At 42.4% G+C, this 17,305-nt stretch overlaps 1 protein-coding gene across 2 annotated transcripts in view; it reads right to left on the bottom strand.

Moving 5' to 3' along the window:
• Positions 1 to 17,305, bottom strand: part of LOC147672940 (rabenosyn-5-like) — a 205,747-nt gene that overhangs the window by 28,986 nt on the left and 159,456 nt on the right. For both annotated transcript variants that reach the window (XM_086947895.1, XM_086947896.1), the window contains one exon: positions 9,924 to 10,026. In XM_086947895.1, the coding sequence (XP_086804021.1) occupies positions 9,924 to 10,026 (103 nt within the window). The remainder of the gene's footprint in view (positions 1 to 9,923; positions 10,027 to 17,305) is intronic.

The raw sequence follows: 17,305 nt of genomic DNA, 5'->3' as shown, positions 1-17,305 counted from the left end.
ACCATTCGTAATCGGTACCTTCTCCCCCTCATTACAGTTTTGATTGACCAAGTGAGGGAGGCAGTGATCTATACTCGCTTGAACTTGCGAGGTGCCTATCACTTGGTCAGGGTTCGTGAGGGGGATGAGTGGAAGACAGCATTCAAGACGCGGTTTGGACTGTACGAATATCTGGTCATGCCGTTTGGGCTGTGTAATGCCCCTGCGGCTTTTCAGTTCCTTATTAATGATGTCCTGAAGGAATACATTGATCTGTTCGTAGTTGTCTACATAGACGACATTTTGGTATATTCTATGGAGGAAAACAAACATGTGGAACAGGTATGCAAAGTACTGGCCAAACTGAGGGAACACAGTTTGTTTGTGAAACTCAGCAAATGTGAGTTTGGGGTGTACAGTGTGGAGTTTTTGGGAGTGATGCTCAGTCCACAGGGTCTGCAAATGTCAGAGCGCAAGGTGAAAGCAGTTGGGGACTGGCCAGTTCCGAAAAATGTGAGAGAAGTCCAGAGTTTTCTGGGCTTCGCGAACTACTATCGTCGCTTTATCTTGCATTTTTCGCAAATAGCAGTGCCCATTACGAGGCTCTTGAGGAAAGGTGTACCGTTTGGGTGGACAATAGAAGCCGGAGAGGCTTTCCAAACACTCAAGAATTCGTTCACTACTGCCCCGGTACTTTCCCATCCTAATCTGGAACATCCCTTTGTGATTGAGGCTGACGCTTCGGATGAAGCAATAGGGGCAGTGTTGTCTCAGAGGGATGTTGGTACGGGGCAATTGCACCCTGTGGCTTATCTGTCAAAGAAGTTGAGTTTGGCTGAACTCAACTATACTATTGCAGAAAAAGAACTATTGTCTATAAAGAGGGCCTTTCAAGAGTGGAGGCAGTATCTTTGGGGTGCTCTTCATACCATCACGGTATACACGGATCATAGAAATCTGCAATTTATGTCGTCGGCAAGACATCTAACTCAAAGGCAAATGAGATGGATGCTCTTTTTTGCTGAGTACAACTTTGTGGTCACGTTTCGCCCTGGTTCTGAAAACCGAAAGGCTGATGCCTTATCCCGACAAACACTGCCAATCATGGTGGGAGAGGAAGATAAACAGGCCATCATTCCAACTGGGAAGGTTCTATGTGTGGTGAGGGCTGAGACATTTTTGGATGGCGTAAGGAGTCATCAATATCCAGGAGGCTGGATGACATGGGCACACGGCGTCATTGATAGGAAGGTGAGAGAAGGGCTGCCATTCTTTCAAGACAGGTTGTTCTTGCCCTCTGTTCCTCTGCAGAAAAAGGCGTTCAGTTGGTGTCATGATGGGGTACTAGCAGGACATCCTGGTATCCGTAAGACCATTATCACTGTCCAAAGATATTTTTGGTGGGCTACCCTGATCAAGGATGTTACTCAGTGGGTTCCTCGTTGTGAAACATGTGCGAGGGCAAAAGGAGTAACCACAAAAAAAAGCGGGGAAGCTCATTCCTATGCCTACTCCCAATTAACCTTGGCAGAACATCAGTTTGGACTTTGTGTCAGGTCTCCCGCTTGATCAGGGTTTCTCGGCCGTTTTGGTGGTAGTGGACAGCCTCACCAAAATGGGACACTTCATCCCTTGTAAAAACCTTCCCAATGCGAGCCAAACTGCACAACTGTTGGCCAGTAACATTGTTCGTTTGCACGGGATACCGAGAGTTATTGTCTCAGATAGGGGGCCTCAATTCATTGCTCGATTCTGGCGCATGTGGTGTCGTGCCCTGAATATCGAATCTAATCGGTCCACCAGCTTCCACCCACAAACAGACGGGCAGACGGAACGTCTGAATCAAACTTTGAAGAAGTACTTGAGATGTTTCTCTAAAGAAGCTCACGAGTCCTGGGTAGAACTGTTATGGATGGCTGAGCTGGCCTATAATAATGCTTGGCAAAGCTCCACTGGGATGTCTCCCTTCAAAGCTAATTTCGGATACAATGCAAACACTTTGCCTGTTGATATTCCAGCAGATCTCCAAAATCAACCTTCTGTTAAGGAAAAGGTTTTGTTGCTGAGGAAGGTACACAAGGGGGTGCAGGTGCATTTGAACAAAGCCAAGGAGGTATACCAGAAGTGGGAAGACCGTCGCAGGGTGGAGAGTCGCCAGTATGCGGTGGGAGACAAGGTGTGGCTGTCGACCAAGAACATTCGTTTTAAGCTGCGCAGTGTTTTCCACCCCAGGTACATTGGCCCATATCCCGTAGTGAAACAGGTGAATCCCGTGACGTACAAACTGAGGCTGCTGGGTTCGCTGCGGATACACCCTGTGTTTCATGTGCAGTTGCTGAAGCCCGCTCTTACATCTCGTAGGGCGGCCCCTCCTCCAGTGTTATGTGATGGGGGAATGGAATATGAGGTCAAGTGCATCCGTGACTCTAAGTGATGCAGGGGTGTGCTTAAGTACTTGGTGTCTTGGAAGGGTTACACCGCTGAATACGACTCTTGGGAGCTTTGTTCTGATGTGCATGCTCCTGGTGCGGTGCGATCTTTTCTCAGGAGGTTTCCTGCTAAGCCTGGTCCTAGGAGGCGCTAGGGACGGGGACATACTATCAGGAACTACCAAGGCGCCTGCCTAAAAGGTTAAATGGCTACATCTCCCAGAAGTCCTGGAGGTGGGAGTGGTACTATTTAAGGATGGGCGGGACCGTCCATCACTGTTCGTGATTTTGTAACTAACAGTGAATTTGAAGTTTAGCCTCTTGTTTCCTGCAAAGCGTTCTCCCTGCTAGTTCCTTGGGGAGCGCTAGCCGTTCATTTGTTTGCTATCGGCGTGAGGAGGAGCCGCGCCTTTTTTTTGATTTTGAATTACGCCTTTAGACTACGGACTGCTGACTCGGGTCCTACCGGGTAGCGGTCGTGTTCCTGGGCGTCTTTGTGGCGGAGACCATTTCCAGCGTACCAGGTTGAAGCGGTGAGTATTGTGTGGAGGAACGGCTGCAGAGAGAGAGCGGACCTTTGGATATATTTTCAAGTCCCTGTAAGTTACAGGGAGTGCGTGATTCAACGCGCTGCCTGTGTTCTATTGATATTTCTCTTCAAGGAGTTTAAAGAGACAGGTCTCTTATGTTTTGACTGGCACGGCGGTGAACAGTTTTCTTGTTCTTGGCCAGAGAGAGAGTGGAGCGTAGTGGAGAGGCATTATCTACACGCTACCGTTCCGAAGAAAGGCACTAGTGTCTCGTATGTTAAGTGCCAAAGTGGAAGGTAGTGGGGATCTACACCTTGCCGTGTTTGGAGTTTGATTCAACTGGGATCCAGTGGATTATCATTCTTTAGAGCGGAAGACAGTAGTAGGAGGCTACGTGTTTATATTGGAACGTTTATTGTATATCTTCAGAGAGACTTTATGCTTTTCACCTATTAGTTCTTTCTTTTGGATTCACTTGGGATTGTGGTGTGCTACCGATTCAACATATGGACGTTACTTAAAACAAGGCGGGGTACATTACAGAAGGAACTAAAGAATACATATAGGAGTCTTATACATTTCGAGGGTATAATCTGCTTTTTTTGTATTCTTCAGGGACCAGAGGTTCTGATATCCGATATATTTTATAACAGGGAAGAGGTGGATTACACTTCATACACTAAGGTGAATCTTAATGATCTGTGTAGCGAGAATGAAATGAGTGTAGGTTTACGTTGTGAATACCTTTAACCTGGTGTGTTTATTTTCTGGTCTTTCAGCTATCTCTTCCCTGCAGTCCCCTTCCGTCCCCTCCTTGTTCTTTTTATTTTCCCTCGCCCTATCCCTCGAACACACTGTGTTCTAAGCAACAGTGTGTTGATGAGGTCGGGAGGTGGAGCTCTATGTGCTACAACCGGATCCTGCAGCGTGGAACCTGACAGATGTGGCAAGTCTTCTCTTTGTGTGACCATAACCTTTGGACCCTTAAATAGCCCAGTTGTGCTCCACATCGTTATAGGGATGGATATGTGACTAGAGACTGAGCTGGGAGATCCTGATGGAATAAGGTCCCTTTTATCAGATACTCCGATTTGGGCCACCATGGGAGTGACTGGATGGCTGATTATGATAGGGTCAATTTCTACTTAAAACTGTTTGAGAAGTAGTTACACTGGTCCTCCAGACATTGCTGTAAAGGTAGTATGTGGAGTCTGGCATAAGGAACTAAAAAAATGCATGAGGCCATCTATTCCAACAGAGATGAAATCTGTTGAGTTGTTGGATGGGAGAGTGAAGCACTGCAGTTGGATTGATAACAGTCTCTCCTCCAAAGGATACACTTTTTCAGACTGCGTATCTCTTATAGCTCCTAGATAATTATTGTTTTGAATTGGGGAGGTTGTTGATTTTCTGAGGTTTACTCAATACATAACTTGGTGAGATTGCGGAGACATGTTGGAAAATGGCTCAGTGTTTCTGTAAAGGATGTTTATTTTATGAGCCAGTCATCTAGGTAAGGGTAAAGTCCTATTTTTTGTTTCCTCAGATGTGCTGCAATGACAGCCATACATTTCACAAATGTTCGGGAAGCTGTATCCAGTCCGAAGGGTAGGACGTTGTACTAAAATGCCATGAGCCTACTGTGAACTTTAACGTCAAATCCTTTTTTATGATCGGAATGTGGAAGTAGACATCTTGAAGATCTATTGCACTCATCAAATCCCCTGAATGTAGTTAAGGGTAGATCTGATGTAATGCGAGCATTGTGAATTTTTCTTTTCTTATGTACTTGTTCAGTACACTGAAGGCAAAAACCGGCCTGAATTCCTGTTGTCCTTTTTTCCAAACCAAAAAGTATTGTGACTACACTCCCAATCCATTCAGATTAAAATGACCATCCTCCACTGCATTTTCTGTGGTAAAATGTTCACCTCCTTCTGTAAAAGATCTTGTTGATAAGACAAGGCTTAGGTTAGTGGAAGAGATGGAGGAGGAAGCTTGAAATGAGGTGACTAGCCATTCTGAACAATATTCAGAAAATCTGTTTGCAGCTATCATCAGCCATTCTGAAAAGTGTGCTACAATACTTCCTTCCACTGGAGTGACTGACGGATCTGGGGAAGATGTGAGTTTTTCCCCTGCAGATTGCTGATGTCGGCTCCCTCTTCCTCTGGATGATCTGCGTTGATGGTATGACTGTTTCTGCAGGTTTTGCGGTTGGTGGTGTGGCCAATAAGGGGGTTGAATCCTATGAGGATAGTAGCGCCTGTCATAAGGCCTGTACCTCTTTCTAAATTATTTTTTTCTTTTCCAGAACCCCAGCTTTTAAGATGTCCAATTCAGTCTTCATCTGTGACATTTTTTCATATGTGTGAGATCAGAACAGCGTATTTCCTGAGGATGGCAGGTTCAGGATTGAAGTTTGCGTTTCTGGTTTTAGACCTGTTAGTCTAAGCCATGAGGATCTCCTAGCACCAATACCATGGTAATGACCATGGGCGGATAAATCTGAAATGGCAGCAGCTGAACCATTGATCCGATTAGATAACAGCAATCCCTCGTTAATGACCTCCTGAAAATCTTGTCCGTCCTCCATAGGAAGTTTATCCGTAAACCTTTGTAGGGAGTCCCAAAGCGATCTATCATATCTCCCTTAAGGGGCATTGACACTAGCTGCTTTCATTGTAGAAGCCAAAGCTCCACACATTTTCCTGCCCATAAAGTCTATTCTTTTGCTCTCGGAAACAATGGTGCTACTATGAGTGACTTCCTTGCTGCAGCCTCATTTATGGAGTCTGATGGTGGATCTGCCCTGGGAAAGAAAGGATCTTGGTCAGGAGGCTTATACTTCTTCAAGAGGTTAGATGAAGCCAACCGTATAGATGCAGGTGTCAGGAATAACTGTTTTGCAGGCTCAAGAAGACCCAGGATCAGAGGGAGGAGAGGTCTTGCTGACGGTCTTTGATGTAAGGTGTCATATATGACAGAAGTAGATGTAGTGGGAGCGGGCATAGGAATGTTCAGCTTTGTTGCACCTCTTACAAGCTCCTTATTAAAAGTGGTCAAGTCATCAATTGGAGAAACAACCCTTGGTGGAGGTGTGTTAGAGGGAACCAGAGAATAATCTTTGATGGAAGACCCTGAGGTCATTGTCCTTGGAGTAGACCATGATCTGCATCAAGATGGTGACCTTCTGTGATGGCTTGTCTCAGATCTTGTTAATCTAGAGTGAGCTGAATGACATCTTTCTCTGGATCGTTTTTGAGATCTATGTCTGGATCTAGATCTACAGCGATGTCTATGTTTCTAAAATGGACGGTCCTGTGGTCTTGCGAGGACACAAGGAGAAGCTGGGGATATTCCAGGGGATAGCCCAGACGATGTACCTGAACCTGGAGGAAAGTTATGTGGTGTGGCTCCCTGTGGTGAAGCTGTACTAGAAAGCGCTATATCCACTGTGTGATGTGATAAAGAATATGTTTGGGAGTATGCAGAAACTGGAGTGGCAAGTATCGCTGGTCGATTCTTCTATGACCACCTAGAAGATCGATGCATAGATGGTGACAAAGATTTTGCCCTAAATGCCACTTATGGAGGCTGTGATGGCTTGGACGTCGAAGTTGGAAATCTCAACGTCGATGAACATGGCTTCATCGTCGGCTGAGATGATTTGGTTGTCAACTGACCTTTATGTCAAAGCGCGTTGCCTCAGCATTGACTAAGGTGGTGCTGGCATCGGAAGGGGTAGATCTGCCATTGACAGAGGTGGTTTTGATGTTGTTGACTATGGTCTTAATATCCATGGAGGTGTTTGACGTCAATAGTGTTATTGACAGAAACCGCCTGGGTTCTTTCGTCGTATGATGTCGCACCTGATGATGCCAGGCATATAGGTATGTCTAGCCTTCAACGCTATATTACTGGACGTCGTGAATCTTCCTCTGATATTTTTTATCCTTGGATTTGCTTCTATGGGAGTCCTTGGAGCAGGAAGAAGAAGCTCTACTATAAGACTTGATCTTCTTCATGGCTTCTGGAAGATCTGGCAGCGTGTTCTTCGAATTTCTTCTTGAGAAGGACTGACAATAAGTACAGACATCAGGGACCTAATCTTCCTGGAAGTGAAGTAAAATTTACTGTCCTCAAAACACGTGCTGGCAGTACTTTTAGGGATTAAACAAAGATGTGGACTATGTTTGACATCAGAAAATCAATATCAGTATGTGTTTATAATTAAATGATCTGTTCAATTTTTGGGGTCATTTTACTAGTATTAAGTTTCGTATTTCGATATTATTCAATCTATTGCCAATACATTGTTCAAAACTACATGAAAACCATGACTGCATGTATAATTTGATAACATGTTGTTTGTAGTGTAGTATTCTTTTGATATACTCCTCACCATAAAGGAGTATGTTTTGTACATAGAATATGACTAGGGTCAGGTGCCAGGATGGCTGAGGGGGGATATGATGATCCAAGGAAAACTGATGCATTGGTTCCACCAGATGACTTAACTGCCTCGCAGGAATAGGATGAGACTTCACAGAACTCTTTTGCTAGATTTCTAAGGCTGTGAGGCAGAAAACTATATTTGCTAATACCCGTCTGCAAAATTTCAGCCACTTGCTCCTGCACTAAATCCTGGTGGAGGACTTCCAGGATGTCGCCAGCTCTTCCAGAATCTCTGGAGAGACACTTAACTGACCTTAGAAATGAGACGAGCTGAAGGGATAGCATTGAAGAATCATGCTGTTCAATGCAATATCAATTCAACGGTTATGGAGACAGACACCTTACAAATCTAGGTGGAACGTGGGTGCATGTGGTGTTCAAGTTAGTTGCAAGGGAGTTTACAGTTTATCAACCCTAGGTGTCAAAGATGGGGCGGAGGGTTTCTTGAGAATTTGTCACTGATGTGTAAATCGGAGACACATGCTCAATATTCTTCACAATCTGAGATCCAGAACAACCTCGGCAAATCTACATCCACACCAATAGAGAAAGTCCCATAATTGGGGACCGCGATAGAAGAAATGGATGCAACAGTTAACCCTTTGAAATTGTGATGATTTTTATTCAGAACAAACCTCGTTCATGTCTCCTTTGTCATTAGCAGGAATTAAAGGAGTACTGCAGGAATGATTGAAGTGTTTAGAGTGAAAAAAGTCCGAATTTTCCATGGAAGCCCTTAAAAAAATGCTATGTTACCTATTGAGTGCACATACAACCAAGGGTTTCTCGTCGCTGCGACAAACAGGATGAAAAGGAGACAGGGCTCAGGCTAATCATAAACTTGCTTAAAAAGCCAGATCTTCAACAGGTTCCTGAATCTCAGAAAGTTATGTTCAAGCCTGTCCAAGGAAGGGAGAGAGCTCCATAAGATGGGGGCCAGGACAGAGAGGCTCCTGACCCTTGCTCTTTGTCCCTTGAATCCTTCCCACAGCGGTGTCAAAACAAAACATGGTAAACAGGGTTCAGTTGCAACAGCAAGAGCTTCCGACGCCTTCCACACAGCAGACATTTTCCTTTTGGGTGGGGGAGGTCATATGGACCATCAATGAGCACAAGTTACATTGTGCCCCATATACTAAGGTGGTGTTGCAAAGCAGTTGATGGTTTTGTGCACAGACTGCTTTGTGACCATGCCTTTAATTTGCCCCGTGACCGATGTAACTAACTGTCACAGATGGAAATTACTATTCTCAGGCAGTCACAAAACCTCCTACCTCATTGATATTCAGAAGGTAGGAGTTTTTCAATGGCTCCCTGCGAGTACAGGGACAAAGACCTGCACTGGAGACTGCATCCCAGAATTTACATTCCCTGAATTACATTTGTTTAAAGCAGCCAAGTCCCAGTGGTGGCTGATGCATTTAAAAAAAGTTGGTCGGGTGGAGGGGAGCTTGAGAGAGCGCAGGAGGGTGGAATAATAAAAAAAAGAATAAAGCTTACCTGATGCTGCTTCTGCCACCTAGGTGTTCCTCTGCTTCCTGGTCCCAGCAACTCCTGGGACAGCATCAGAGACTCAATGTGCAATCCCTGCGCTGCTCTCATGCTGCGCGGGGATTGGCCCGATCAGGCTGGTTTAACGCTCGCTCAGGTACAGGGCACAGCTGAAAAATAAAACTGTATTGTTTTATTTTTCAGCTGCTAGCTGAGCCAGTGGGGTGACGCTCCTTTGCCATTGCGGAGGAGCCACCGCTGACCAGTCCCTTATAGGGAGGAGTCCTACTAGCGAAGGGTTTTGGGGGTAGAATGCAGCATTCCACAGGACCACCGTCTGCTTCCCCTAATGCCGGCAGCCACCATTCACAATATGGAAGCTGCACCTCTATGCCAGCTTCCACTGTGAAAATGCCTCAACAAGTCCTTTTAGAACTCCATAACAGATACTTCAAATTTGGAAAGAAATTCCAAACTTGCAATGCACCTATTTAACATTTTGACTTGCAGTTTTGATGTTACAAGCCTGTGATTTTGCTTCTTGCAGGCTTTGCGAGAACAAAATGGTTTGTAAATCAGACCTATGGCCTACTAACAAAGTGTTCAGCCACATTACATATTGGAGCCCAGGAGTTGACATGAAACAGAAATCATTACTCGGATCTCTTCTCCGAGTGTTCATTCAGATAAATAAAATGACAGCCATGGAAGTGCCTCTACAAAGGGAGAAACAAGGTCCAGAAATAGCTTAGGGAAGTTCAAAGGCTATTCACACGAGATAGTTTTATAATAATAGTCTATATTAGGTTTCCAATATGTACATATCTTTATGTGATGTTCATGTGATGCAGAAAATCACAATTGGGTCTGCAACATTCATAGAATTCTGTCTTCTCTTCATTGTGAAATACCTAAAGTGAACCATTTTAACAACAACAATAAAATTAAAATAAAAATAAAAAAGGAAGACACAACCATGGAAACTTCCAGTCCAGTGTGCCAGTTTAAAGGGGAATGCCCTTTCTTTCAGTATTACCTGTACAAAGAGAGTTGCAGAGTACCGAATCATCTTCTGTAGTTGTTGAGCTTTGGGCGAGGGCTTGGGGTCCTCATTCATTCCAAGAATTAAAATTTTCTTACTGAAATTAAAAAGGAAAAAACACAACTAGGAGCACTGAAGTAAGTGAAGAGGATAGGAGAGATGTGTACAGCAGTGTAATGTCATGTAGCTTGGGGGGGGGGGAGAAGGGAAGGAAATGGAACACGATAAACAGTATGGATTTGGTTTTGATGATCAAGAGAAAGGAACAGGAATCTACATCTTATCCATTGAAAAAAAGAAAAGATATTGTGGTTCACTTGGTGCATGCCAATCGACTCAAATTGTAGCAATCCTATAGAAGCAGTAGCATATATTCAAAAAATGTGATGTTAACAGAAGCCCTTCCAAAAAAGGGGCAGTCATCAAAAGTGTTCCAGGGAATTACCATAATACACAAAATGGAATGAAGGAAGGGCACAATGGAGGAATTTAAATTCATCGAAGGAACAGAATGAGGGTAAATTCTGACCACGTGGAACTGCAGTAATCCTCAAAGAGTCAGGATAAAATGACACTAGAGCATCAAAACCAGAGAAGGGCAGCAGTGACAATTCCTGATGGTACAGACTGGTGGATGAAAGAAGCGCCAACTTACCATGAGGGACGAGTCAACTATTATAACAATTTAAAACTATTTAATTGTATTAACACTCAAGAACCACCTGTGTGAAATGTTTGTGCAATACTGCACACTGGTCATTCTCAAATGATAATTGGATTAGTTTAATGGGGAATCATGAACAGAAGATTCAAAGCACAGCCCCCATAAAGTGTTTATTTGACTTATGACTTAATTTTGCTACAAAAAATACAACATATACAGTAAAGGGGTGCAGAAAAGTAACAGTGTTGTAATTAGAAAACAAACTGTAAACATGCTGAACTGCTACCACATTAAACAAACATTTATTATGTTGTGCAAACTTCAGAGCACTTTGCTGCCAGAAAAGCATACGTTATCAAGTAGGTGAGGTATATGTTACACCTGTGATATTAAAGTATTATGGGAATCATGGCGAGTTAAAAGTCTATGAGGACTGTCTCACTCCAGCAGAACTAAGAACTTAGTTACTTTTTTAGTAACACAGAGGTCATTTGAATAGATAATATGCCCCACATGAAACGACAGAGAACCAATTTTGCAGACAGTTTTGATGCAATTGAAAAAAAGCTGACAGAGCACTCAGGGTCTGTACTCTGATTACAGAGACCAGTTTTAGGTGCATTTCTCGAAAACATTTGGGCATCGTGCAAGGACTGCATTTTTTAGGAACTCGTGTTTCTATACCAGAAGAGTTGTGCAAGGTTCAATAGACTTCCAATTTGAACATGTACTTGGTCAGGATTAGAAGGAGGGTGGAGTTTGTCGAGGCAAACTCTGGCTACATAGTTTTATACTCAATGTAATTAGGTGATAATGATACAATTTAAGTTACAGTAGCTAGGCTGTGCCAGAACTGCTGTAAACGTAAACACCTCCTTTCAAAGAGGACTGGAAATTGATGCCTTTCACCAATTTGTGTAGTAGGATAACAAAGGTAGGATTAAGAATGAGTATTATGCTAATGATTTTTAATATTGCCTGTTTCAAGGTATCTAGGCTATGTAAATGTTACCTAAACAAAGCAGAAATGTTTCTTCATCCTGTAAAACAAACACATGCACACAAGAACGTGTGCACCCCCCCCCTTAACCTCTCACACATCCTTTAAAAATCAGTGCAAGGGATATTATGATCATTCCTCATCAATGAAAAACACTGATTTCTCAGTCAGAGCAATGAAACTCAAATGTCGCATCTCTCCTTAGGTAGAGTGCACCACCTTATTTTTCTACGTTTGCCTGTGTTAAATTAGTAGCTGAAAACTAGTAGCTCTAATTAAATAACCCTCGGCTCGGCTCTCAAATGAGTTTGTTGACCAAGCACACAACAAAAAATCGAGTTAGACCTAAAAATGTGCTGGCGGTCTCCTTATGTTCTCTTTATTGGCAGGGTCAAATGAGAATATGGTATCTTCTGCAATAGTTGAAACTCTTGGAGTGCGCAACCTTTGCTTTCGGGGCAAATTCAAGCTAGTACAAGGTCGAGAACACTGTCTGACAAGGCAGCACTCTGTACTGCTCTATGATTACACGGTTCTTCACAGGTCATTTTTGTACCATATGGTAAAATATGCAAGTGTGTAATGTCCGTACAGCCTCAGTTGGAATATTTCTATATAAGAGATACAGAACGCTAAATTGGTCTCGGTTGGCCATGGTGCTCCTGGATTCTTCTATTTCCTGTTTTAGTCATCATTCATTCAGATTATTTTATTATGACCATGAGGATGTGTGTGGCTTCTGGTGGAGGGATGTTTGAGACCGAGCGCAGGCCTGAAAAAGAGTGAGTTTATTATGTACTACATTTCTTTGTCTTTTCTCTAAGAGTTTAAGCTTCCATTAATAATGCTAAGTTTATTCTTCCTCTGCCATGCGTTTACTATTATCTTTTCACTGTCGCCCACAATGTACCTGTCCACCGTTCATCTGTGGAATAAGGCCCAAAATATTCATTACCAACTCCTATTGTTTTTATTGCAATAGGCCAACAACCATATAACAATATCTTGTTTATGTTAAAATGTCAGACAATAAACAATACCTGATTATTAGAGTTGATTCTAGTACCCAAGACTACTCGCATATATATTGTACAAAGAGGGTCTACCAATAACCTAAAAATCTCACCAACATTCAACTTCTGAGGAACAATTTACTACCAGATAAAATTATTAGTCATACAAACAGCCATTTAAAGAAGAGACCCCCTTAATCAAGGTAAAATTATTATACTGATCTCCCCAATACCTAAATTAGAAGGAGCTACAGAGGTAAACATCTGTAATGCTCATGCCCTACTGGGAAGTCAGGTCTACTGGACCGGCAATACAGAAAACTCCACATGGCCTACCCACAAATGAGTATAAAAGCATCTGAAGAGCAGGCTGCATCGGGGTTGAAAGAGAAATCCTCCACCGCACGTCCTGGAGTGCACAGAGTTTCTAAAGATGGGGAATTCTAAGCACTAAAGACATACACTAAACCTTTAGGAGATCCAATGGCATAAGAAGCTGATATTCAAGCTCTACTGTTAGGCCTTCATAATCCTGATCTGTTAAGCTTCCACATTCATAGTGCAGGATTCCACTTTCTGTGTGCGAAGTTAGAATGCAAAGCTACATCACTAGTGCCAAAAAGGATTAAAAAAATTTAAAAAGTAAAACCATAAAAGCTAAACAGCTTTGGGGATGGTAGCCAACTTATGGGATACTCTCTCTTCCTCCGTGGCCAGCCTACAATTGCCCGTAAAAGTACACGGGTCACTCGAAAGGGAACTATGTGGCTGACCTAGCTGCAAACATGTGGGTTTAGACCTGTAAAGTTGCAGCTGTTACTCTATCCCAATCTAAATCTAAGGTCAATGCAGACGTCATGATGGCACTACAAATAAGATCAAATGGGGATACACCCCTTGCAAGAATCACCGCATAATATTCCTACAGTCTTAACCAGGACAGTATCCCAATGAAATCCATGCCGGGGATCTGGGATAAGCATGAACCAAATGAAGCACTTAGGCTTCACTTCATAAAAGCACTTGGCCGTGCTAGCCTCAGCACTACATTATCAATGCTACAGGACGGTTATTGGTCACCATATATGTTTATGGCAATGAGAACAGCATTCTACCATTTCTTAACAACTGCTACAAGGCCTAATACCCATGCCTCGTACATTATCATATGATGAAGCAAGGGTCACCTTTCTTTGTGGTGTTCCAAACTGTTGAACGTCTGAAATCATTATATGCTGCACATTGCTACCTTCTGTAGAGGCTCCAACATGTACATCATTCATCTTGGACTTACATTTGGGCCACAATGGCTGACGTAACTCTGGATTGCTTGATGATCATCATAGGGATGGTGCAGGGGTACTATTCTCCTGAATATGCAACACTTGGAACGGCTGCCCTCCCACAGGTCAACATGCAGTCAAGTGGGGCACTTGTGACGGGAGACTCCCAACATCACCCAACCTTACTGCTCACACTGTGACAGAGCCTGGGTGGACTAATCTTAATACAAAAAGTAAAAGGGGAGAAATTCCTAAAATAGGACTCTGATGAGTCAGTTAAAATATAGAAATACACAACATCCATCTACATTTTTGGAACAAGGTGTGACGGAAACTACCGGCCAGTACACCTTTCAAAGTTTTGCGTTTCACACATCATGCATCTATAACTCAGGGACTGCCTATTTCAGAAAGAAATTCGTATTGTACTACCACCACAAGCAAGTTTCTGTTTGCTTCTTCAAAAAATGTGGCAATCCTTTCCATTAAAAAGGCCTGCTTGGGGCTGGGCATTTATCCCTCCTTTTCCTTATGTTGCTTCCACTCAAAAGCACTACTGTGTTTACCCTATTCAGGAAAGAATTGAAATCTTAGTGGTTCACCTAATCTTTCCGGCTCTACAACCCATTTTTCTAGCTGCCTTTTACTTTCCTCCCCTTTTAGTGTCAAGACACCCTCCGGGATAAATGCACGCTTTACCAATGCTCAACATAACATTAGATACACATTTCCATGCACTAATAGAAATCTGAAGCTTTTTTTTCAGAACAAACTCTTCAAAATGTGAGTAGTGTCATGGTTATATTTATAAACGAAGTGTTCAAATGAAAGTGAAATGTTGAAATTATAACGTTTTATCCTACTCTCATTAGGACTTCACACATTCTTTGAGGCAAAACACCATCCTTTTCCCATTGTACCTTGATTAAACTATTATCCATTTCTAACCCCGTAAAAAATGACTAACTTTGACAGCTTAATTTTTAACGTCCAAACAGCACATTCTGTGGCTTGGAGAGTATGTCTTCTTGACACTCAATATTGAACTCACTTTGCCAACTTTCTCAGTGTATAATGCTTGAACACTACAGGTGTTACAATCATCAAGGATATAGACTCGACCGCTTCAAGCATGCAAGACTGTTTTTGTGCTATTCTGAACTTTCTAAGGTCTCTCACTTCAAATGTATACCTTGGTGTAATTCCTATCTTGACTACTGCAGATGGCAACCTTCTTTGCCATATCAATCTGAGCAGCATTGCAGTTAGGCTATAGCCTTCTACCAAGAAGTTTAAAGTGGTGGTAACCAATTTGCAAATGGGAAGGTGTCCCTTGGGACTCTTTACTCTTTGAGAATGTTAAAAAATGTATTTATTAAATTAACCGTAAACATTACATTTAAGGAAAACGGTTTGCATTAAAAAAAAAAAGATCCCTTTATTGAAAAGCAATCGCACATGGTGGTTTGCTGACCACAGAAGGCCACCCTGTTTGTGATTGCTATTATTCCTACCTCATTAACATTCATAAGGGAGGTAGATTTGTGACCCACTAGGAATCACTAATCACAAATTGCAAGTCTTTTTAGATTAGGAATTGCGATTTCCTAATTTCAATTCAGTAAAAATCGCAATTCCTACTTTTTGTACATCTGGCTCTTAGCCCATCAGTGTTTAACTCAAGGACTAGCATTTCCTTATACCTATAATCACATGTCCAACTACAGGAATTCCCACATGATTCTTCACACACTGTCTGAAACCATGAGGACACCTACTCATGGTCGTCATTTGAAACAGCACAAAATGAGGTGCACAGACCTATATCTTGGGAGCTTTCTCTTTCAAGGACAGTGTCTGACAACCCAACAGGGCCCTCACAGAAGCTAGACTTGTAGACAGAAGGCTGGCCTCCTTACAGGTAAGCAATGCTATGTTCTACCTCTCACAATGGAAGACTTTCAGGTGCCAATTTCTAAATTTGTTTTAGCAGGGACTCAGTAGGAAGGGGAATTATAGAAAATACCATGTTGACTCTTCACTTTCTACTCACCCCTTATTGATACAATAACTGTAATATTTGCATCTACACTTTTTCATATGTTCTTCATTAGTTTGGCTTCTAATAAATGCTCCAGTAATACTGATTCAAGCATCTTAAGAGCGTTCTCACTTGGCAGGGAATGTTAAGAGAAACCCAGGAAAATATACCTGTTATCTTTAGCTGGTTGGTCTATTCCTGTGGACCCTTTCTATGTACGTATAGAAGAAGCTCATGGGACACAAGTCCATTTTCCCAGCTCCAAATTGTACGTTCAAATGCCTGCAAGGCATGGAGTCCACAGGTATGTTTAAGAGTAGGTTGGGGACATGACATCACCATGGTATGATTTAAATTTCCTATAATTATTAACATAAGTACCAGCAAAATGAATAGTGCAGTTTGCCCCATTATTGTGGTAGTTATTAGTTTTCATTGATAACTACTCTAATAGCTCTACTTCAGGATCTGCTAAATTGCCTCGCTTCTGAATTATTTTTTCCCCTTTTAGTATTTGTGGCATTTATAGAGGTTAATGTTTGCTCTAATATTTCTTTAAAGAAAATATTAATTTACACGTTTTTGATATTCTTTCCACTCATTACATCTCTGTGAAACACATTACCACTATTATTCAAGAGTATTACATTTAATTCTTCATGATTTGCAGTTAGTACATCAGTTATAGCACTTTATCCCTTCACCCAGTAAATTAGTTCTCTACATTTCCTCAGAGTTGTTTTTGGTTATTTTTAATGTGTTGAGGGGTGCATTTTGTAGGCAAAGGAAAACATGTTTGGTAAATCAACTTGTTCAGGCACAAGGGAAAAAACCTTTATTAATATCATGGAGTGGCAAGAATCACCGATATCACAAAGTGGTGAGAACCACAGAACTACTGTATTGTACTATAATGCAATTGTTGTAAAGTATATTCAAAACCACTGGACTTGGAGCTGATAGAACTCATCTCGGTAGTTAACACAGTATGTCCTCTAAAACTCCTCTTTGTATCTCAATGGAACTATGAAGGCCGCAAATCAGGGGCTTCACATGGTTATGTGCCGATTCCAACCCACGTTTCCCACTCCCCTCAATGAGAAGACCTATGTGAAGCCCATTCTGGTGTGTCTGGTGGCGGCCAAAATACAAAGAGGGTACTAAAATCTAAGAAAAGGAAGGGATGGAAAAATCAATAGAAAGAAAGGTTAACTAAAGCAAGTGGAACTGAAGGAGAAGGATAAAGATGGACAATGCCACCAGTGGGGTGTGCGTCTGGATGGTACATTTGGCAATTGGGTTTTGGGGCACAACAGGCACATCATCTCCTACTAAGCAGTCCTCTAGTATGTGAGTCCATTGGCTCAATTTACGC

The sequence above is a fragment of the Lissotriton vulgaris genome (assembly GCF_964263255.1).
Source record: "Lissotriton vulgaris chromosome 9 unlocalized genomic scaffold, aLisVul1.2 SUPER_9_unloc_2, whole genome shotgun sequence".
Taxonomy (NCBI): Eukaryota; Metazoa; Chordata; class Amphibia; order Caudata; family Salamandridae; genus Lissotriton; species Lissotriton vulgaris.
Note: the sequence above shows the minus strand (reverse complement) of the source record. Positions and strands in the feature narration are given on the sequence as shown.